General features: G+C 40.6%; 1 protein-coding gene across 2 annotated transcripts; it reads left to right on the top strand.

Annotated features, from left to right (window-relative positions):
• Window positions 1-321: 321 nt before the first annotated feature.
• Window positions 322-22036, top strand: uap1 (UDP-N-acetylglucosamine pyrophosphorylase 1). 2 transcript variants are annotated; one of them, XM_038295332.1, is made up of 11 exons: window positions 322-462; window positions 1151-1457; window positions 5036-5240; window positions 7655-7830; window positions 7908-8080; window positions 15752-15945; window positions 16017-16157; window positions 18563-18751; window positions 18955-18981; window positions 21255-21321; window positions 21395-22036. In XM_038295332.1, exons 2-11 carry the CDS (start codon window positions 1175-1177, stop codon window positions 21485-21487), a joined length of 1548 nt encoding a protein of 515 aa, XP_038151260.1. In that variant the 5' UTR covers window positions 322-462; window positions 1151-1174; the 3' UTR covers window positions 21488-22036. The 2 variants fall into 2 exon arrangements, with proteins under 2 accessions (XP_038151260.1, XP_038151261.1); XM_038295333.1 differs by lacking the exon at window positions 18955-18981.
• Window positions 22037-22938: the final 902 nt, after the last annotated feature.

Below are 22938 nucleotides of genomic sequence, written 5' to 3'. Positions count from 1 at the left end.
AAATAATATCATGGCATTTTGCAGTTATTAAATAAAATGCTTTAACATAGTTTGAATTCTATTATCTATTTCTTTCTACTATTAAAATGTCTTTTAACTAAAATACATTGAAAAGCTGCTAAAACAGAGAAAACCTAAAATACCTGTTTTCACTTTACCTTAATAAAGTATTAACTTATTAAATCTCACAAGTTTTTTTTTTTTTTTAATCAAATTCAAACGCAAGCAGTTTCGTTAATAATAACATGTTCTGTAAACGCATCATTTCATCATCCCCTCCTGACTGCTCTCACGTTTACGAGGAGCACCTGAAGGCAGCATACCGTGCGCTGATGCCACGTTAAATGTGACGTAGCAGGAGGCGGAGGCCGATGGGCGGAGTCATCGCAGAGTGTAGTTAGACGGGAACCACACAGCAGTACATATTAATGCTTTTAACAGCAACGGGAGACTTGGAGAGAGGTGAGGGGTTGGTTACTAGTATATTTTTTGAATGATAATGTTTATATAAAGCTATTATTATTACTATGTGGTGATTTTCTGATATAAATATGTGCTCGGCACCAGTTTCCTGACAGCATGTCTGAGCTGCTAATGTCAGGTTGATAAATGATGATTAAAAGCTCCCTTATGGGTAAAATAGAGCTTTATGGAGGTAATTCTGTCTGTGTTTAGTTTCTATGCTCGCCCTGGAATGAAGCAATTCTCCAGCTGATAATCAAACATGAGTCTCATTCTAGGAAACATGAATGTTTAAGTTTCAGGGCTGAATCTGCCCCTTATTGTTTGTATATGATGATGATTCAGAGAACAAATCATTTCTCTAAATCAGTTTAATCTGAGACATTTCAGAAGAAATCTCCTGGAGGATTTCCTGCTTTATAAAGCTGCTTGTTAAGGGTGTGTGAGCAAACACCAACCATTTAAGTCATGGTTTCATTTCAATGCTGGATGTTGAGCTGTAACCAGTTCTGTCAGCAGCCAGACTTTGTTTCATCCCAGTTCCTCCCCACTTAAATCTACTTCTATCATCCTTTCATTTAGTCAGATTTAGCCCTCATCTTAAAACATAATCTAATTCAAATGTTTTCTGTTTGGTAGTCATGACAGCATAATTAAATGTTCAATGTTTTCTTTGTTTTTTTTGCAGATTTAACCCAAATCCTTATCAATCATGGACCCAAACACCAGCGGACTGGAGCAGAAGTTGGCTGAAGCGGGCCAGTCTCACCTCCTGCAGTTCTGGAAGGAGCTGAGCCCTAAAGAGCAGCAGAACCTCTTCCAGGAGCTTCAGGGTTTAGATTTCCAGGAGATCAACGTGTTCTTCAAGAACGCCATGGAGACGTCCAGCAACAGCAAACATGAGAAGATGGACGGCCGCATGGAGCCGGTTCCCAGGGATGTACTCGGGAGTGTGACGAGAGACAGGGAGAGCCTGAAAGACTGGGAGGTCAAAGGTCAGTCGGTCAGGACTTTCACATTTTTTTTCTTGCCTTTAAAGAGAAGAGTCTTTATTATCCAGCAGAACAATAAGGAAGCAGGAAAATGTTTTTATTATTGTTGTACCGTCTTTTATCCAGTAGAAAAAAGCCTCAATCATATTCTAATTTTTCCTGGAAAACAAGCAGAGAAGAGGCTTTAACCCGGATTATTTTGGGTTTTTACCTCATAATAAAGGGAACCAATTTACTGGTATCGCTCCGGGAAGCTTAACGAGATTAAAGCATCACATGGCGGCCCAGATCATGTGATACAGACAGAGGCCGGTGCATTTTCTCATGTCTTCCTTTGGGAAAGTTCGGAGAACCTACTTCCAGATCCTCAGAAGGAAGACATTTCAGTGCATCTACTTCCACAGCCGCAGCCATAACAGCAGGAAAACCATCCACTGACTCACTGCATGAGTTCAGAGATTCAACACTTTGCCCCAGTTTAGTTTATTGGGAATTTTTCATAATGAGCAAGGAGGTTGTCATTGTTTTGGGTCATTTGCACAATCCCCTCGTTGCTGAGGAGATTCCAATGAATCACTTGGAAGTGTATCTATGGCCAGAAGACATCTGGTTCTGATTCGGTGCTGACGTCATTGGGTCCGTCTCTCTTGACCCTCATTGATGAAGTCATCTCAACACGCCGTGGCCACTGTTGTGTGCGCCGGCCGGGTGTGGCGTGAGAGTGTTTGTTTGTGCAGGACGCCAGTCAAAGTCTAGCGGACCCTCCCCAGCGCCGCGTTCAGAACGTGTCTGTTTGCAGCCGCAGTTAGAAACATGGCTGCTTATATTGTGTCACGTTGCCGGCAGTAAACCTGAGATAAACTTGACACCCAGAATCAATAAAATATCAACTTTTTGTTTAAAGGTATTTTAAAATTTGAAGCAAAAAAAAAAAAACAGTTTAGATGTTGGAGTCCATTGTTAACATTTTCTCTGCTCCCTGGTTTTGAAATTTTCCTGAGACATGATGGTTAACGTTGAACCGTATGGATGACATTTATCTGCAATGTTTGGTTAACTTTATCATTATTTATCTAAGCTTTCCCTGCAGAGACAATTGGAAAGCACTAAAGATTAGATAGGAAAGTGTGAAGGGATCATGTACTGGGGGGTTCCCTTCTCTAATGATATGCAGTCCTTAGCTGTAGTATCCCCCCCCTGCAGGTTTTTGTATTTGATTAAGATTTAGTTTGACTGATTTAAAGTGAAAGGAACAGGAAATGGATTTTCCAAATTATTTACTGATAACATTCATTATTATTCTGCCCTCTTTACATGATATCTCCTGGTAAAATCCAGCAGTTCCAATAAGGAAGTTTAAAGTTTATTAGAGAACAAACGGCATCAGGAACACGATTAGAGGCAGAGCTTAACTTAAGGCTGGATGTGGTTATAAGATGATATTCAAAGCTTTAAATATTTCCCAGCTCTGTTTTTAATGGAAAGAATCAACTAGTCTGTCCTCGTTGAAAGGCTGTTGAGGAAGAAAACGATTAAAAGTTGTTTTTCCTGTTTGCTAGAAACTATGAAGAAGACACATACCAGCATGATGAAGGTGACTTTAATGTTCCAGCCTACACCCAAAATACCATGAGCCTGAATATAAAACACCTACTAAAAAACAAGGCGGTGGCAGCATCATGCAACGGGGCAAAGTAAATCATAAATAAAATAATGATTTAACTTTATTGTTTTCATCTTGGAGAAATTTACCCCTGCATTTAACCCATCCCCTTGGGGAGCAGTGTGGGGTTAAGGGTCATGCTCAGAGAGCCAAAGTGGCAGTCTGTGGGAGTGGGGCTCGAACTCAGAACCTCAGGATTCCAAGCTCTATGCCTTAACCAGTAGGCCGCTGCGTACAGGCAGAGCTACAGTGGGACGGTTTACATCCTATTTATGTTTATTTTTCTGAGCTTGAGGTATGTTGGAAAGAAGAAAATCCAAACATTTCAGTCTGTCAGTGTAACTCCAGGAAACACTGTTCTGCTTTTTATATGCAGTGGAAAAAAATCCAAATTTATATTTCTTAAAATAAGTAATTTTTTCTTGAATTTAGAAGGTAAAATTATGGAAGAGTAATCCTCTTCTGTACCACTGCCACTGAAAAAAAAAGTTGACTGATTTTTAAATTTTCTTTCAGTTTAATATGGGAAAAAATTCAGAATTCTGACTTTTTTCTCAGAATTTTTTGGATCTTAATGTAGATGGGCACCATGAAGGAAGAGATGTAGGAGCACTCAGCTTCACTGACAAAGATGTGAGTTGTTTGAGAGGGCCAGTAACACATTGGGGAAAATTACGGAATTAGGCAACTTTTTAGGTGCCTGAGGAGTCCCCTCATTAATGGAGGAGCAGAAGGTCATTTAAACAAGAGAGCTAGTCTCTAAAACAGACATGGCTATGGCTTGATGCCAACGTGTTTGCCATCAGTCAGAATTCTGAGATTTAAGTCAGAATTCTGAGATTAAAGTGAAAATTCTGAGAAAAAAGTCAGAATTCTGAGAAAAAAGTCAGAATTCTGAGATTAAAGTCAGAATTCTGAGAAAAAAGCCAGAATTCTGAAAAAAAGTCAGAATTCTGAGAAAAAAGTCAGAATTCTGAGATTAAAGTGAAAATTCTGAGAAAAAAGTGAAAATTCTGAGAAAAAAAGTCAGAATTCTGAGAAAAAAGTGAAAATTCTGAGAAAAAAGTCAGAATTCTGAGAAAAAAGTCAGAATTCTGAGATTAAAGTCAGAATTCTGAGAAAAAAGCCAGAATTCTGAAAAAAGTCAGAATTCTGAAAAAAAGTCAGAATTCTGAGATTAAAGTGAAAATTCTGAGAAAAAAGTCAGAATTCTGAGAAAAAAGTCAGAATTCTGAGATTAAAGTCAGAATTCTGAGAAAAAAGCCAGAATTCTGAAAAAAAGTCAGAATTCTGAAAAAAAGTCAGAATTCTGAGATTAAAGTGAAAATTCTGAGAAAAAAGTCAGAATTCTGAGATTAAAGTGAAAATTCTGAGAAAAAAGTGAAAATTCTGAGAAAAAAAGCCAGATTTCTGTGAAAAAAGTGAAAATTCTGAGAAAAAAGCCAGAATTCTGAAAAAAGTCTGAATTCTGATATTTTCCCCCATTTTAAGCTGAAATAAAATTTAAAAATCAGTTAACTTTTTCTTTTTTTTTTCAGTGGCCTTAATCCTCTTCCGTATAAAATAGACATTTTGCCAATGGAACAAGAAAATTTACATTTAAAAAAAGAAAACAGAATTGCATTGTTTTATCTGTGCATTTTATCTAAATATCTTATTTTAAGAGTAAAAATACGTATTCCATTGGTAAATCATGTCATTTACCAACACAAATTAAGGGTAAAGTACTTAATTTGAGAAATTTTTCCTTATTTCTGGATCGTTTCTTCAGTGTGTAAAATATAGCCGACAGGAAGCTTCTTTTTGATGGTGATAAATGTTTATAAAGTAGTAAAGTAAGTAAAACGGGTTTTAACGTAGACTGGATGGACATGCGTTCACACACAGACTCATAGCTGTGCTCTGGTTCCCCCCTCAGGTCTGGACTGCATCTCTCAGAGCAAAGTGGCTGTCTTACTGTTGGCGGGGGGTCAGGGAACCAGACTCGGGGTCTCTTACCCCAAAGGCATGTACGACGTCGGGCTGCCGTCCCACAAAACTCTGTTTCAGATCCAAGCGGAGCGCATCGTGAAGCTGCAGCAGCTGGCAGAGCAAAAGACTTCAGTCAAGTGCTGCATTCCCTGGTAAGGCTCTCGCTCTAATAACTATTATTTTATTTGTTTTAATTTCATTTTATATTCAATGTTTGCAGCTTACATAGACATATATATACAAACCCACATTTAGTCTGCTGCTCTTCACTTATGATATACTTTAAACAACTTTAAAAGGATTTGCATCGGGTTAATCTAAGTAGAGTAGGTTCCATGATTAAACAGGAGTATCATACAAACATAATTATAGTTGGTTAATTAATACGCATCGCAAATGAAGACAAATGAGTGGAATGAAGATAAAATAACTAAAACTAAGAAATATAAAGTATATAAAAAAGGTAATTTTAGTGGATTAGTATGATCATGGCTGGTTTCCATTTATTAACAAACATCTTTTTAAAGCCTCAGGCAGTAGGTCATTCGTTCCATATGATGGATTTCACATTTAAGAGCCGCAATCAGTAGGATTTGTAGAAGGTATTTTTCTCTTCCAGTAATGTCATTTGGTAAACGTTTTCTGAAATACTTTTCTAAGTCCCTGAAATGTCTTGTCTCATATTTTTCTCAGTTTAGAGCAAGTCCAAAGTATATGAGTATGGTTATTTTTAATTAAATAGGCAAACCAAATCTAGCAAACGACCACCTGTGAGTGAGTCCTGTTCATGTTTGGATGATGAATATTTCGGTCAGATCGCTGTGAGCTTTACTTTTTTTTTTCTCCAAGGTTTTATTGTCATAACACTGTTACAAGTACAACAAAATTACCTGCATTTAACCCATCCCCTTGGGGAGCGGTGGGCGGCCATTGTGCGGCACCTAGGAAGCAGTGTGCGGTTGAAGGTCTTGCTCAGGGACCCAGAGTGGCAGTCTGTGTGAGTGGGACTTGAACTCAGAACCTCAGGATTCCAAGTGCACACCCTAACCAGGGGGGGGATTTACCATTAGGCAATACTAGGCAGTTGCCTAGGGCCCCAAGTTCCTGGGGGCCCCATAAAACTCTGTTTACATGTATGGTTAATACAACTATTCCTTATTTGTGCACATTAATTATGTTTTTGATAAAAATCCTTTCACTAAAATGCCATCAAAATGCTTATAATAATAAGTGTGTCTCAGCCCCCCCTTCAGTGTCCACCATATTGGATCAGTCCATTTGCTGCACATGTTCAGAAAGGTCCAAACAGGCAGCAGCAAACCATTTGAAAACAAACCATGTAAAGAGCAGTGTTGCCAACTTAGCACTTTAGTCGCTATATTTAGCCACTTTTCAGACCCCTCTAGCACTTTGATTTCTAAAAAGCTCCTAGCGCCAAATATAGCGACTTTTTTCTGCTACTGGAGACTTTGGAGAAAACATCTAAAAGCAGCGAACTCTGCTCTCCAGAGCAAGTAGATTGGTAACCCCGCCTCCTGCTCTCCTCTATCTTGTCTGCTGTCATGATTCATGCAGCTATTATTTCATCCCAATGAAAAATGGAGAACAGATAAGCAGATCATGGCTTGTCTACAGTGAAAAGAAGGACTGGATTATTTACTTTTGGAAACACAGGAAGGAGCAATCAGCTAAGTGAGCTTAGTGCTTGGAAAAAAATCTTTCATTCCTTTAGAGACAGCATGAAAAGTCAGCTGAGTACAAAACATAGAGAGGAAAACAAGAAGAAGAGAGGGACAAGAAGAGAGGGACAAGAAGAGAGGGACAAAACCTAGAACAGATAATGGATGTCTATTCTATTAACATTTCTCTATCTATGGGTCTGTTTTATGTGTTGTCTTCTCCATTCAGAGGGCCCCAGATTTCGTAAATCCACCCCTGTCTCTAGTCACTAGGACGCCAAAGCAGGCATTAGTGTGAAGGGTCTGGCCTAAGGCCCCAGGCTGGCAGCTCATTCCACCCAGCTGGGATACGAACCCTGGAATCCCTGTTCCTGTTTGCAGGACGGGTGACTTACTAGCTAGCCAGCTGCTTTACTGTAGTTCTGTAAATTACGAATATTTTGCCAAACGATTCATTCATTTTTCAATGAATCCATTCATAATCTGGATAGAGCTGAATGACAGATGAAAACGTCTTATTTTTAATCTTAAATGCAAAATGTTTACAGATTTTTTTTTACAATTTTGATATAATTGTTGCTCTAAGTGGGTCGCTTTGTCAGCTAAAGGCATATTTTAGAGTCTCTGTTCTCCAGTTAACGATCAATCAATAACGATAAATTGTTTCAGCCCTAGTTCACCGTCTTAAAAAGTGAAAATGTGGTGAGAAAAGCAGGTTATGCTACCATCTGGATTATAAATCCTTAAAGTCATTCAGATGTTTTCTGCCACATTTCATCATTTACAATCTGAATGTAAATTCTTTATATGACCCCAAGCATGCCTCCTCCTCTGCCATATCTGCTATTTTAATGTAACTGGGTCCGGACTCTCTGTGCTGCCTTCAGGTACATCATGACCAGCGGCAGGACGATGGACTCCACCAAAGACTTCTTCTCACAGCACCAGTACTTTGGGTTAGGCAAAGACAACGTGGTGTTCTTCCAGCAGGGCATGCTGCCCGCCATGGACTATGGTGGGAAGATCATCCTGGAGAACAAGGGGAAGCTGTCCATGGCACCTGGTGGGTTCATGGATCATTAGGACTCGCGTCTTATTATTGTATCTGTGTGTTTGCATCACACCTTCCTGTGTGTTCAGATGGAAACGGAGGTCTGTACCGAGCTCTTGGGAACCAGGGCATCCTGGATGACATGCAGCGGAGGGGCGTCGAGTTCATTCACGTCTACTGCGTCGACAACATCCTGGTCAAAGTGGCCGATCCCACCTTTATTGGGTTCTGTGTGCAGAAGGGAGCCGACTGCGGAGCCAAGGTAGACCAATGTCATTGATCCTGAGTCCTTTTCCCCATTTTTCTCATCATAAAACCACAAACATGGATGTTTTTTCACCAGACTTTCAATTCAATTTCAATTCAGTTCAATTTATTTCTATAGCTCCAATTCAAACTTTACAGTTCAACCAAATCATGCAGTCAAATTGGTTCAAAGTTTTCTATCGAAGGAAAACCAGTGGATTGCATCGACCCTCACTAAGCATGCTTGTAGTGACAGTGGAGAGGAAAAACTCCCTTTTAACAGGAAGAAACCTCTAGCAGAACCAGGCTCAGTGTGAGCGGCCATCTGCTGAGGCCGACTGGGGTTCAAGGAGACAGAAGCAGAGATACAAAAAGCAGTTTTAATGTTATTATCGCTAGTTCTTTAAAACGGTATAGAAATAAAAACGAGTGATAATTTCTATTTCAGTCTCTTTAGCTAAAAAGGTGTTTTTTTTATTTTCAGATCCTAAAATCCATGTTGACTTTTATTTTGTCTTCGTTATCTGACACAAAGTCAAAAGATTCAAGGGGGGGTGAATACTTTTCCTCTGGCCTCTATATAAATGATTTCTAAAACACATTTATGAGACCAAACTACCACTTTTAAAAGGCATTGAACATTATAAAGTTTATAGGTTCCACCCAGTATGTTATAGACCTGAGTAAAGGATCTACTAGAGGTTAAAGTCCTCCCCCTGATCAGAGCTCCTCTCTAAAGGCCCCTCAGCTAATGAACCGCCTGGAGCACCTGAGCAGGCAGGGATTCAGGCTTTTCTTCTTTACGTTCATATTCAAATGAAAAAAAATGCTGCAGAACTCGTATTTACTCCTCAAAAACCTCTTCTTTTTGATGAATGAGAAATTCCTCTGAAATGATGGAGGTTGGAGATGCAGAAGCTGAATCCGACGTCTCCAGTCAAACCAGATGCGTCGGCTGTTTCATGTTTTGTTTCACGTTTCTGCTGCCAGAGAGTAGCCTCACTTTATGACACACTTTATTAAAAGCAAACTTCCTGCTGCTGAGGCAGCAGCCCGGCTGGTTTCGTCCTCTCATAAACTTTCTTTATCTCAATCATTCATTAGATAAGAATGTATTAGTAACGATGTGAAGACGCATGAGCTCTGCGGTGATAAATGATCAATCGGATTAATAAGCCGCGTGTTGGACGTGACGGATGAGTGAAGCATGTGAGCAGTCGAGTCCGGTCCGTCTGTCCGGTTCTTCCAGGAAGTTCCACCGGCTCTTCAGGTCTTTCTGCTGTTATTAAAGGTATGGCGTTCAGAGTCGCAGCTGCTGCAGCTCTCCACTAGGTGGAGCTGCTATGAAGGTAGATTTGTGTCTTTATCATTCAGTAACAAAAAAGTTTGCTTCAATCAAAGTATTTGAATGCAAAAATATATTTGAGACTCAAAAAAAAAAAATAAATTTGAACACTACTTTTCTTTGATTGAAAATGTTTATTTGATAGAAGTCCAGTCTTTTTAGTTTAAAGCAACTTTTTAAGTTTTTTATTGGACCATATAATGGGTAGCACATGTGTGTCTTTATTATTCAATCAAAAAAAGTAGTTGCTTCAAAAAAACAAACAGAATCAATAAAAAAATTTACTTCAATGAAAAGATAAAAGTTTTCAATAATAGAAAATAGTTTTTGAATGCAAATAAAAATATTTGAGACTCCAAAAATTGCATTTAAGCACTTTTTTTATTATTGAAAATAATGTTTGAAGTAATATCTAGTGTTCAAATGTATTTTTTTGAGTCTCAAATATATTTTTGCATTCAAATATTTTTTTCTTTGATTGAAAAGTTTTTTTTTTTTTTGACTAAATGATAAAGAAACAGATCTACCTTCATAAGCTGCTGGCCTCTTTTCCTCTGAATCAGGATTTCTGTTGCTACTTTCTAAGCATTGTGCTCCATTAAAGGAGCAGTTCTAATAAAACACCATACAGACATAAACTAACTTTCTGGCTTCCCTTGAAGGCCAGAAATCATTTTATCAGTAAAGTATTTGAAAAAAAAATCCAGCCTTTAGTTTGATTATATTTATAGTGGGTGTATAAAGATCCGGTGTTGGAGATAAAAGCTGTAGACTGGCCGTCTGCTGGAACCACAGCTGCCAACCTTTTCTCCAGTTTTATGTTTTTACAGTGAAGCCTTTGAGGTTTTTCTTTTTGATTCTTCCCCCACTAAGAAAACTTTTTCCAGCAAAGACTCTCTAGATTTTTACGTCTAATCTCTTGGTTTTTTTACAAAGTACATAATGACACCTTCTCCAACAGCTCCTCAGTCCCATATCATGACAGATCCTTCGCCGTGCTCAACATGGAGTAGTTTCCTATGAATGAATCCTTTGTTTTAGGTCAGAGTGTGATGGTGTAAAACGCCAAACGTTGACATTTATGATGCCAGAATAAATCCAAATATTTCTGGCACGCCTCCCACACACCCGGTTGTCATGGAGACACGGTGATACAGTTGGCTGCAATTTCCTAGCAATGACCTTTGAAGATATTCTGTCCGTTTTTCTTTTTTTTCTCCTCAGCGCCAATTCACATCACGTCATCTCAAGGCACTTAACAGTTCAACCAGATCGTCCAGTCAGATTGATTCAAAGTTTTCTACCTAAGCTAAGGCAAACTAGTTGATTGCATCGAATCACTGACTTGAAGGCAATCCCTCACACTAAGCATGCTTGTAGCGACAGTGGAGAGGAAAAACTCCCTTTTAACAGGAAGAAACCTCCAGCAGAACCAGGCTCAGTGTGAGCGGCCATCTGCTGAGGCCGACTGTGGTTCAAGGAGACAGAAGCAGAGACACAAAAGGAAGCTGTAAAAGGCGGCCCCGTCCAGGAAACACACAGCCAGGCAGACGAGCTCCAAGCCAGCTCCCATGTCAGAGGATGAAGAGAGCACATCCAGTTAGTTACAGTCAGAGAAACAGGACTACACTGGAAAACAGGCCGATCTCCAACATCTATAAACAAAGGTGTTGATGGCAGCAGCACAGCTGATATTTCTCTCCAGGATGGAGTCACAGCCAAACAGGAACAGACCAGATGAAGCTACTATGAGAAAAAGCAGAGAGAGCAGAACGTTAGAGATTGAACTAACAGATTCTGCAGAGTGAGAGAATAGAGAGATGATGAAAAAGGGGTCCATATGTCCTCCAGCAGTCTAAGCAAATGCTTTTTTTAAGTTTAAACCTCTTAAACTTGATAGCTCTGACCTTCAGACGGGAGCTAATCAGTCTAGATTTTTTCAAACAAACATTAGCTTGTAGTAAAGAACAATAAAAAAACTGCATTTTTTGGATAAATCTCAGCAGATTTACAGGCAGAAAACTTTGGGTCAGTTTGAAGTATTTTGGCTATAAAAAAATAATCTAAGCTTTAAAGACCTCGGAGTTCATTCCACATATATAGCAGAAATTCACCGATACGTGGCTCTATACCTCAGTTAGTGCAGAGGGCCATTGTTCCTCTGGGGGAGCTGCAGAGCTGCAGAATCCAGCGGACCTTTCAGGAGGAGACTCAAGAAGAACGAAAGTGACTCTAGAAAAACGGTGCAAATACGCGGTTAGTGGAAGACAGTGGCAGCATCATGCTGTGAGCTTTTTCTTAAGTTTTCTCTTTGTTTTGTTGTAAAACCATCATTTTATCAGTAAAGTATTTGAAAAAAAAATCCAGCCTTTAGTTTGATTATATTTATAGTGGGTGTATAAAGATCCGGTGTTGGAGATAAAAGCTGTAGACTGGCCGTCTGCTGGAACCACAGCTGCCAACCTTTTCTCCAGTTTTATGTTTTTACAGTGAAGCCTTTGAGGTTTTTCTTTTTGATTCTTCCCCCACTAAGAAAACTTTTTCCAGCAAAGACTCTCTAGATTTTTACGTCTAATCTCTTGGTTTTTTTACAAAGTACATAATGACACCTTCTCCAACAGCTCCTCAGTCCCATATCATGACAGATCCTTCGCCGTGCTCAACATGGAGTAGTTTCCTATGAATGAATCCTTTGTTTTAGGTCAGAGTGTGATGGTGTAAAACGCCAAACGTTGACATTTATGATGCCAGAATAAATCCAAATATTTCTGGCACGCCTCCCACACACCCGGTTGTCATGGAGACACGGTGATACAGTTGGCTGCAATTTCCTAGCAATGACCTTTGAAGATATTCTGTCCGTTTTTCTTTTTTTTCTCCTCAGCGCCAATTCACATCACGTCATCTCAAGGCACTTAACAGTTCAACCAGATCGTCCAGTCAGATTGATTCAAAGTTTTCTACCTAAGCTAAGGCAAACTAGTTGATTGCATCGAATCACTGACTTGAAGGCAATCCCTCACACTAAGCATGCTTGTAGCGACAGTGGAGAGGAAAAACTCCCTTTTAACAGGAAGAAACCTCCAGCAGAACCAGGCTCAGTGTGAGCGGCCATCTGCTGAGGCCGACTGTGGTTCAAGGAGACAGAAGCAGAGACACAAAAGGAAGCTGTAAAAGGCGGCCCCGTCCAGGAAACACACAGCCAGGCAGACGAGCTCCAAGCCAGCTCCCATGTCAGAGGATGAAGAGAGCACATCCAGTTAGTTACAGTCAGAGAAACAGGACTACACTGGAAAACAGGCCGATCTCCAACATCTATAAACAAAGGTGTTGATGGCAGCAGCACAGCTGATATTTCTCTCCAGGATGGAGTCACAGCCAAACAGGAACAGACCAGATGAAGCTACTATGAGAAAAAGCAGAGAGAGCAGAACGTTAGAGATTGAACTAACAGATTCTGCAGAGTGAGAGAATAGAGAGATGATGAAAAAGGGGTCCATATGTCCTCCAGCAGTCTAAGCAAATGCTTTTTTTAAGTTTAAACCTCTTAAACTTGATAGCTCTGACCTTCAGACGGGAGCTAATCAGTCTAGATTTTTTCAAACAAACATTAGCTTGTAGTAAAGAACAATAAAAAAACTGCATTTTTTGGATAAATCTCAGCAGATTTACAGGCAGAAAACTTTGGGTCAGTTTGAAGTATTTTGGCTATAAAAAAATAATCTAAGCTTTAAAGACCTCGGAGTTCATTCCACATATATAGCAGAAATTCACCGATACGTGGCTCTATACCTCAGTTAGTGCAGAGGGCCATTGTTCCTCTGGGGGAGCTGCAGAGCTGCAGAATCCAGCGGACCTTTCAGGAGGAGACTCAAGAAGAACGAAAGTGACTCTAGAAAAACGGTGCAAATACGCGGTTAGTGGAAGACAGTGGCAGCATCATGCTGTGAGCTTTTTCTTAAGTTTTCTCTTTGTTTTGTTGTAAAACCATCATTTTATCAGTAAAGTATTTGAAAAAAAAATCCAGCCTTTAGTTTGATTATATTTATAGTGGGTGTATAAAGATCCGGTGTTGGAGATAAAAGCTGTAGACTGGCCGTCTGCTGGAACCACAGCTGCCAACCTTTTCTCCAGTTTTATGTTTTTACAGTGAAGCCTTTGAGGTTTTTCTTTTTGATTCTTCCCCCACTAAGAAAACTTTTTCCAGCAAAGACTCTCTAGATTTTTACGTCTAATCTCTTGGTTTTTTTACAAAGTACATAATGACACCTTCTCCAACAGCTCCTCAGTCCCATATCATGACAGATCCTTCGCCGTGCTCAACATGGAGTAGTTTCCTATGAATGAATCCTTTGTTTTAGGTCAGAGTGTGATGGTGTAAAACGCCAAACGTTGACATTTATGATGCCAGAATAAATCCAAATATTTCTGGCACGCCTCCCACACACCCGGTTGTCATGGAGACACGGTGATACAGTTGGCTGCAATTTCCTAGCAATGACCTTTGAAGATATTCTGTCCGTTTTTCTTTTTTCTCCTCAGGTTTGTTGAAGTCTATTTTTGATACATTAAAACCTATTTAAAGTTTTGTTGCATAGCTTTGAAGGGTGGATCAGTCAGATCTTCCCCTGGAAACCATTGACCCCTTCATTTACTGGACTTTTATACTCATATTTCTGTGCAGGGTCAGATAGTAACGCATTAATCATGAGGCAGATTTCTCCAGAGGAGCTTCCTGTTGCCAACCTTCTGCCCTAAGCTTTTTTCTCTTCTTCTGAGATGTGAGAGTCCAGCTCCGTAAAGCTGAGTTTGTTCTTCCTCTTTTAGTCTTTGACCTTTCAGCCTTGATGCTTTCTTCCCCTAAAATCTGTTTTTAATAGAAAAGTCCAGCCACACCCGATCCACCCATTTGATTAGGATTAGATAGACACCCTCTGTTAGGGTGGAGGAGGCAAGCAAAGGAGCCTTTTAATGAATTAATGCTCAGAGTAGCAAACTTCTCTAAATATATTCATTGTTTTCCAACTGAAACGGTCTCCTGTAACCTGGTGTTTGACCCTGGAAGCCGTTTTACCCTGAGGGACACCCGATGGGTTGTTTTTTAAGCTTTGACTCACAACATTCATAACTACATGCAGAGAAACAGTTTGATTCCTTCATGCTTAAGACTTTGGAAAGAAAATAAAAAAGATTAATGGAGGAAAAGACAACTTTCTTGTTGCTGTTGCCATGAAATTAACTTTGTTGGGACATAGGCAGCAAATCTCCTGATTGGGTAATACCAAATGACGCTTGGTAACCACATCACAAGCTCCATGTCAACATCCCATCCTTTAGTTTTCTATCTTATCATGGTTTTGTTTCCACTCTTTCAACATCAGCAGTCGCTGCTTTTCCTCTGGTCCTGCAGACTCTTTCCATGCCGTAGCAATCATCAGTTCGGCCCAGCTCACTCATGTTTACACACGCCCAATGATCCTGCTCAGTTTGGTCTCAAAGTGCAGCAGAGGAGGAAGGGTCGTCTCTGCCGGGGCGAATTACTGAGGGCCGCAAACTTTTTATGTGGTTTCAGTCCCTCCCCGCCCCATTCAGCAACCCCCTCATCATGACTCAGCTCTGTCATTAGCAGCTAACCTAAGGAGAGTGGGGGGGGGGGGGGGGTGCTCTGCCTTCATTTAGAGCAGATGGATGCTGAAGAAGGAGATTAGTGGACTAAAGTTTTACAGTTCTAACTCAGCTGTTTTGTTGATTTTATTTTTACGTGATTTTACTACTTTTTCAACAAGTTTTTCACATTTTTGTGTCACGTCGGCCTTAGACATCGGTGCAATAAACCGACCCAAAGAAACACATCATCACCAAGAAATCTCAAGCATCCCGGGTAACTGATGGTTTTATCTTTTCCTCTTTGCAAAAAGGGGTCAAGCTCAGACTGGTTGGAGAAAATGATGGATTTGCTTCAGATTCTCCCCTGGATGTAGGTCTGGCCTTTGACTAGGCCATTCTAACAACGGCAGTGTAGCTCTGGCAACATGTTTAGGGCAGGGACCTCTACTTTACCTGCTCAGTTTCTCTATCCCTGCTGAGAAAAAGCATCCCAGCAGCATTTTACTGCCACTACCATGTTAAACCAAGAGGATTATTAGCATTGTTTTCCAGTTAATGTGCAGCGGTAGAGTTTTGTTACACATGTGTGGTTGTGTGTGTGTGAAATCCAGACTAAACGTTTAAAAAAGTGCATAACTAGAATCTTTTTCAAATTTGAAGCTTAATTTAAATAAATTGATGGATTAAAGCTGCTTTTTTTCTTTTAGGCAAATAAAGTTGTCTTCCTGTTTTCAGGTGGTGGAGAAAACCAACCCGACGGAGGCAGTGGGTGTGGTCTGTAAGGTGGACGGACTTTATCAGGTGGTGGAGTACAGCGAGATCACCCTGGCGACGGCCGAGAAGCGCAGCTCGGACGGCCGCCTGATGTTCAATGCCGGAAACGTGGCCAACCACTTCTTCAGCTTCTCCTTCCTGCGAGACGTCGTACAGTAAGCGTTCCGCTGCCCTTCCCCTCCGCACACCAAGTACAGGACCTTAATCCTGCGTATTCGTTTACTAGGAAGTACGAGCCTCAGCTGCAGCACCATGTCGCCCAAAAGAAGATCCCGTGTGTGAACGCTGAGGGTCAGCTCATCAAACCGGAGAAACCCAACGGGATTAAAATGGAGAAGTTTGTCTTCGACATCTTCCAGTTTGCAAAGTGAGTAACACTTCAGTTTGCTTTTATTCTGCATTATTGGAGCAGTAAAATGTGCTCGTTTTAAAATAAAGAATTAATAGGGACTATGTATGCTCTCAGAGAGTATCACCAAAACGTAAGCCAAAGGCCCCCCTCCCCCTTTTATTTTTTCCAGTCCCCAACCATATACTTCACCCTCAGCTGTGACATTTCTCCAAAGTCTGATCCAGTGGAGCAGGACTGCCAAGATCTCTGAAGGAGGATGGAGGTTTACGAGCCGTTTGCTCATTCCTCCTCCTCAAACGTTGCATGACATCATTCAACTGCTAATCAACATTTACATTTAATTACAGGACTGCAGAGATGATTGAACTGATGGAAATGAACACCAGGCAAACACGATGTGTTTGAAATTAAAAACAGACGAGAAATTATTGTTTTGCCGCTCTGTTGACGGATCAGAGTCGTGTCTGGCCTGGCAGCCCGACGGTTTTAGCACAATCCAGATGGGTTGAGTCGCTGAGCTGCCACATTTCTCTGAGTTATGGTTCTTCTCAGATCCTCGCAGTTTGACGTGCCGCTCTCTTCAATGTCCTTTGTATTTTAGCACTTTGAGCCTTTGATGTCCACGTGTATTCATCACACCATAAAATGATGCATAAACATCAGATTTGTGGTTGTTTTTTCCATGATGATGTTCATGAAAGCTGCGTGTCTGAAGGACTGGATCAGAAAGTTCAAAATCAAAGGGATTTTGGAAGATTTGGTGAAGAAAATCATGACTTTGAGGCGCTCAAACATCTTTTTCTGCTCATCTGCTACATTTTAAACTCTTCCATTTGTTTTCTGGTCCAAAAACTCAAAAGTATTGAGAACCATCCACCTTATTACGTCACAATAACCTGAATGGGTTGGGGGAGGACTTAATTCTCCCCTCTTCCTCACAGAGTTAGGAAAGTCGAAATGTTACGAAAAAAGTTGAACAGTCAATTAAAAGCTCACTTTCAGAGGATGTCTGATTACAAACGTCATCAAACAGCAGGCAGTCGGGCTGATGTCATTATTCATGTCCACTGTGGCCCTAATAATTCATCGTAATTCTTAGTATAAATAGAGGAAGATGATGGAAAAGGGGCTTGAAACTGCAGCAAAAAAGATGCAGTCAGAGCTACAGTTGAAGGCTTCAGAATAAAGGGTTAATAGGCTGTTAATAGACGGCTAAATGTTGGCGATAATACAAGTGTTTTACTTTACTTAAGTTGGCCTAAGCTTTTTTCTTTACAGTGAAAATTGGAAATGATTCACAGGTTAAAAGAGGTTGCTAACTATCGTACTTTTAATGACATGAATGTGCAAGTTTTTTGTTTGTTTTTTTTAAGGATGATCCAAGAAAAAAATTTACCACTTAGTTTCTTTTTAAATCCTCTATTCTGATGAATGAAACATTATGTTGCCCAAACGTTTCTCAAAAAGAAGTTTAGCCTATAGTTCATATCAAAGCATAGTCATGTGTTAAAGAGTCCTAGTCAAAGTTCAAACCTAATTTAAACTGGGATTCATGGTAATTCAATTGCATCTCAAGGCCTTTTTTTACTCAGACAGTTCAACCAGATCATACAGTCAGATTGGTTTTAAAATACGAGCTCTGAACCAGCTCCCATGTCAGAGCATGAAGGAAAGCACATCCAGTTAGTCACAGTCAGAGAAACAGGACTACACTGGAAAACAGGCCGATCTCCAGCATCTATAAACAAAGGTGTTGATGGCAGCAGCACAGCTGATATTTCTCTCCAGGATGGAGTCACAGCCAAACAGGAAAAGACCAGATGAAGCTACTATAATGAGAACAAGCAGAGAGAGCATTAGGAGATTGAACTAACAAATTCTGCGGAGTGGGAGTGTAGAGATAGAATGATGAAAAGGGGTCCCTATGTCCTCCAGCAGTTTAAGCCTATAGCAGCATAACTATAGAGATAGCTCAGGATAACCTATAAGCTTTATAATCCGTAAAGATTGCCCTCACATTCTGTGTCCAGTCTGACTCTGCTTGAGTTGGATTGTTTTTATGGAGAAAGGAGAAGAAAGGGGAATAAACATAACATCTTCTTTTTTTGTTCACTTGCCTGAATGAGAATGTGGCTGCAACATGGAAAAGTTTATGTTCTAGGGGTATGAATACTTTTGCAATAAATGAATGCTCATACCCTTTACTTCAATATGAGATATGCCTTATTAGTTTCACTGTCTCAGAAATCTCACTAACAACGCCAACGTGCTAAAACAAAGGTGTTTTTGAGCAGGAAGTCAGTATTTGAGCTAAGATTTACAAAAAATGATTCCTTCATTTGACCGTAGAGCTTTAAAATAAACTACATCACAGTCTCTTCCTGCGGTCTTTGCATGCTGACGAGATGTCGTCCCAACAGGACGTTCGTTGTGTATGAAGTGCTGCGGGAGGACGAGTTCTCCCCGCTAAAGAATGCAGACACTCAGGACGGGAAGGACACGCCCACCACCGCCAGACACGCCCTCATGTCCCTGCACCACCGTTGGGTACTCAACGCCGGGGGCCACTTCATCGACGAGAACGGCAGGCGCGTGCCCGCCATTCCCAGGTAAGGAGCCACAGAGCACAGAGATCAGCATGAGCACCGAAGCGGGTTCCTCCGGGTCGCCCCCACTGCTCCACACGGTGTGACTGGATGTGCTGGCCTGGATGGGGTGTTTTTGTGACATCATGTTTTTTTAGCTTCACACTCTCACCTCCTCTTCTCCTCTGCTCGGTGTTGCACCTGTGTGTCCCACACAATGTTTCCAGAGACGGAGCAGGAGGCACAGATGATAAGTAATTATTCCCCTGTTGTACTCGGTGCATGGTGACGGGGTTTCGGCTTCTCTTATCCTCTTGCTCAGAATTGTTAACACTTTTAGTTTGTTTGTTTTTCAAACTCTGAATATCAGCTTAAATCATTTCCAATGAGAGAAAAGTAAGCAAAAGGTTTGTCTACTTTTTCTCTCAGTTCCTTACAAAAGTAATCACACCTAATAAACTTTTCCACATTTTGTTAAATAAAAAACACAATGTAAAACATTATAAAGTAAAGGGTAGAAGATATACAGTTTTAAATTGTTTTTTAAAAAATTACGAAAGCAAATTCAATTCAGTTTATTTCTTTAGCGCCAATTCACATCACGTCATCTCAAGGCACTTAACAGTTCAACCAGATCGTCCAGTCAGATTGATTCAAAGTTTTCTACCTAAGCTAAGGCAAACTAGTTGATTGCATCGAATCACTGACTTGAAGGCAATCCCTCACACTAAGCATGCTTGTAGCGACAGTGGAGAGGAAAAACTCCCTTTTAACAGGAAGAAACCTCCAGCAGAACCAGGCTCAGTGTGAGCGGCCATCTGCTGAGGCCGACTGTGGTTCAAGGAGACAGAAGCAGAGACACAAAAGGAAGCTGTAAAAGGCGGCCCCGTCCAGGAAACACACAGCCAGGCAGACGAGCTCCAAGCCAGCTCCCATGTCAGAGGATGAAGAGAGCACATCCAGTTAGTTACAGTCAGAGAAACAGGACTACACTGGAAAACAGGCCGATCTCCAACATCTATAAACAAAGGTGTTGATGGCAGCAGCACAGCTGATATTTCTCTCCAGGATGGAGTCACAGCCAAACAGGAACAGACCAGATGAAGCTACTATGAGAAAAAGCAGAGAGAGCAGAACGTTAGAGATTGAACTAACAGATTCTGCAGAGTGAGAGAATAGAGAGATGATGAAAAAGGGGTCCATATGTCCTCCAGCAGTCTAAGCAAATGCTTTTTTTAAGTTTAAACCTCTTAAACTTGATAGCTCTGACCTTCAGACGGGAGCTAATCAGTCTAGATTTTTTCAAACAAACATTAGCTTGTAGTAAAGAACAATAAAAAAACTGCATTTTTTGGATAAATCTCAGCAGATTTACAGGCAGAAAACTTTGGGTCAGTTTGAAGTATTTTGGCTATAAAAAAATAATCTAAGCTTTAAAGACCTCGGAGTTCATTCCACATATATAGCAGAAATTCACCGATACGTGGCTCTATACCTCAGTTAGTGCAGAGGGCCATTGTTCCTCTGGGGGAGCTGCAGAGCTGCAGAATCCAGCGGACCTTTCAGGAGGAGACTCAAGAAGAACGAAAGTGACTCTAGAAAAACGGTGCAAATACGCGGTTAGTGGAAGACAGTGGCAGCATCATGCTGTGAGCTTTTTCTTAAGTTTTCTCTTTGTTTTGTTGTAAAACCTGTGAGATCTTTGTTCCACATCGTGTGCTACTTTATTTGGAGTTTATTACATAAACTCCAAATAAAATATCATGCTGTTTGAGGCAATATTAGTGCAAAATTTGGGGAAAAAGGTTTTAAAGGGTGTGAATACTTTTAAAGGGGCTGAATCGGTTGTGATAAAGGATTATTTAAGTTAAATAACATACAAAAAATTTGTCATAATGATTCCATGTCTCATACCCGTGTGTACGCACAGGGCGTACGCTCATATTGCATGCTGGGTAATGGGAACCACTTGTTTTCTTTGTCAAACTTTCAGACTCTGAACCTGTCCGTTTGAGCTTTTTCTTCTAAACATCATTACAGGTTTAACTTTGTTTTGAATCTTAAAATTCACCTGCCTGCTCAGACATAAAGTACAAGCATGTGGCTCTCCGACGTACCACAGAGCGGTGAATGTGCCTTAGCTTCTCCTTTTAGTCGCTCACCTTCTCCTGCAGCTGAACATCTGTCTCTCCAGATGTGGGATCTCTGATTGTCGGGAATAAGGATCCAGAAACAGGCATGATGAGTGAGGGTTATGTGAAGAGTCCCCGGGTTTTCAGAAGCTCTGGGTGGAGACATTACCAGTCATTCATCTGCTTGCTTCTGGAGGACGTGTGTTACGGGTCAGAGGACTAATCACTGGTTGCTATGAAGCTCTGATTATCTGCCTTTGATCTCTAATCACAAGCCTCGGTAGAGGACCAGCTGTTTCTCTTTTCTAAACAACCGTCCCTCTGTGTTTTTCATGAGATGGTCCCTGATTCTCTTTCTGCTTTTCTTCTCATCTTCTCCCTCCCTTTTGACGCAGCCTGAAGGATGGAACGGACCTGCCGATCAAATGTGAGATCTCCCCGTTGGTGTCCTACGCAGGGGAGGTAAGGCCAGGAACTTTTAAGAGAAATTCAGGATGTCCCGGCGTTCCTTTTGACGACAGTTTTGCTCCTTCAGGGTCTGGAAGCGTTGGTGAAGGGACGGGAGTTTCAGGCGACGCTGATGATCGATGAGCGCGGGGTCCACGAGCTGGTGAAGAACGGAGTTTAACCAGCCAGCGGAGCCGCAGGAGAACAACCCAAAGAACTTCTTCTGCTTTCTGTTTTTCTCAAGCCGTTTGTGGAGAAAAACTGTGCAATAACCAACGTCTCCCTTAAAACTTAATGAGACTGTTAGAAGTGAACGAGCCCAATGAAGTACGCAGTTTTCCCCTTTAGCTCTTTTAGTTTCTATGTTGATGTCCTGCTTTGTTTGTTTCATAGAGCACTTGAACACGTGTTGAATTATGAATGAAATCCTCGCTGACTGGACGATGCATTCAGCAAGTGCATCTATTTATGTTCCTTATGAGACTTATTTTTATATGTCCTGATGGATGCTGTTTAGATGGAGATTACCGTCTAAAATTGAACTTGTAATTTTTATACAAGAGTAAACAAAGATGAAGTAATTGGTATGCATGCTATCAGGATGCATGGATCGGGATGTGGGGGGTATTTATGATATCTGCTTCTGTTGGTGATGTAGTCCTCACAGATTAGATAGAGACAAAGATTTCTATCTTCTTTTACAAAATAAATTTCCTACTTGGAAACCAAACTTTTTGTCTTGATCTTTTTATAGTTTTAATTAGTTATTGTTCAAAAATGCATTATTTGTTTTTAATGGCTGCAGTTTGTTCCTTGCAGTTTAGTCGGTTTCTAAAGCTCAGTACATTTTAAAGATCCTCCATCGATACCAATGCTGCAGAAACTAAAGGCATATTCTAACATAAATCGTTATCTCTGCCAGAATTAATTTTTGAACTGCAGGTGCAGAGGTGCTTTAATAATTATACAATTGTAGTTTACTCTGTTCTGTTGATATTTTGTGCTAAAATTATCCGATTAGTGCAGGAATAGTCTTTTATTTTCATTTACCGTGACCACACTGATGCTCTACTGTTCTAATAACGCATACAAAATACTTAGGTTATCTGGAGCTCTTTTCTACATTTGTGCTGCTATAGACTTAGACCGCCGGAGGACATAGGGAGCCCTTTTCATCATTCCATCTCTATTCTCCTGTTCTGCAGTATTTTTTGTTCAATCTTCCTGTTATGCTCCCTGTGATTTTTCTCATAGGAGCTTCATCTGGTCTGTTCCTGTTTGGCTGTGACTCCATCCTGGAGAGAAATATCAGCTGTGCTGCTGCCATCAACACCTTTGTTTATAGATGCTGGAGCTTGGCCTGTTTTTCTGTGTAGTCCTGTTTCTCCAACTGTGACTAAACTCTCTTTCATCCTCTGACATGGGTGTTAGGTTTATTCAATGATGATTATAAAATTAATGTGTGTACATATAAACATTGAAGCAAGGAGATACTTCCCTCTGTCTTATGATTCAGTCAGAAGACCACCCTGCCTTGTGATTCAGTTGGTGGAGCATCCTGTCTTATGACCTGATCAATTGTTCTGTCAGAACAATACTGTTTTGTAACCATGTGTTATGTTCTGTTAATAA

The sequence above is a fragment of the Cyprinodon tularosa genome, unplaced genomic scaffold (genome assembly GCF_016077235.1).
Source record: "Cyprinodon tularosa strain WSP-4 unplaced genomic scaffold, ASM1607723v1 ctg353, whole genome shotgun sequence".
In the NCBI taxonomy this organism is placed as follows: Eukaryota; Metazoa; Chordata; class Actinopteri; order Cyprinodontiformes; family Cyprinodontidae; genus Cyprinodon; species Cyprinodon tularosa.
The sequence above is the reverse complement of the archived record's forward strand: the minus strand, read 5'-3'. Positions and strand labels throughout refer to the sequence as shown.

What these genes read in the sequence shown, in the direction of transcription:
- uap1 (XM_038295332.1), top strand. Translation starts at nt 1,175, where the DNA reads ATGGACCCAAACACCAGCGGACTGGAGCAGAAGTTGGCTGAAGCGGGC. An exon ending in GAAAGACTGGGAGGTCAAAG is followed by an intron (nt 1,458 to 5,035) that starts GTCAGTCGGTCA and finishes TTCCCCCCTCAG; the next exon opens with GTCTGGACTGCATCTCTCAG. An exon ending in CGCGTGCCCGCCATTCCCAG is followed by an intron (nt 18,752 to 18,954) that starts GTAAGGAGCCAC and finishes CAATGTTTCCAG; the next exon opens with AGACGGAGCAGGAGGCACAG.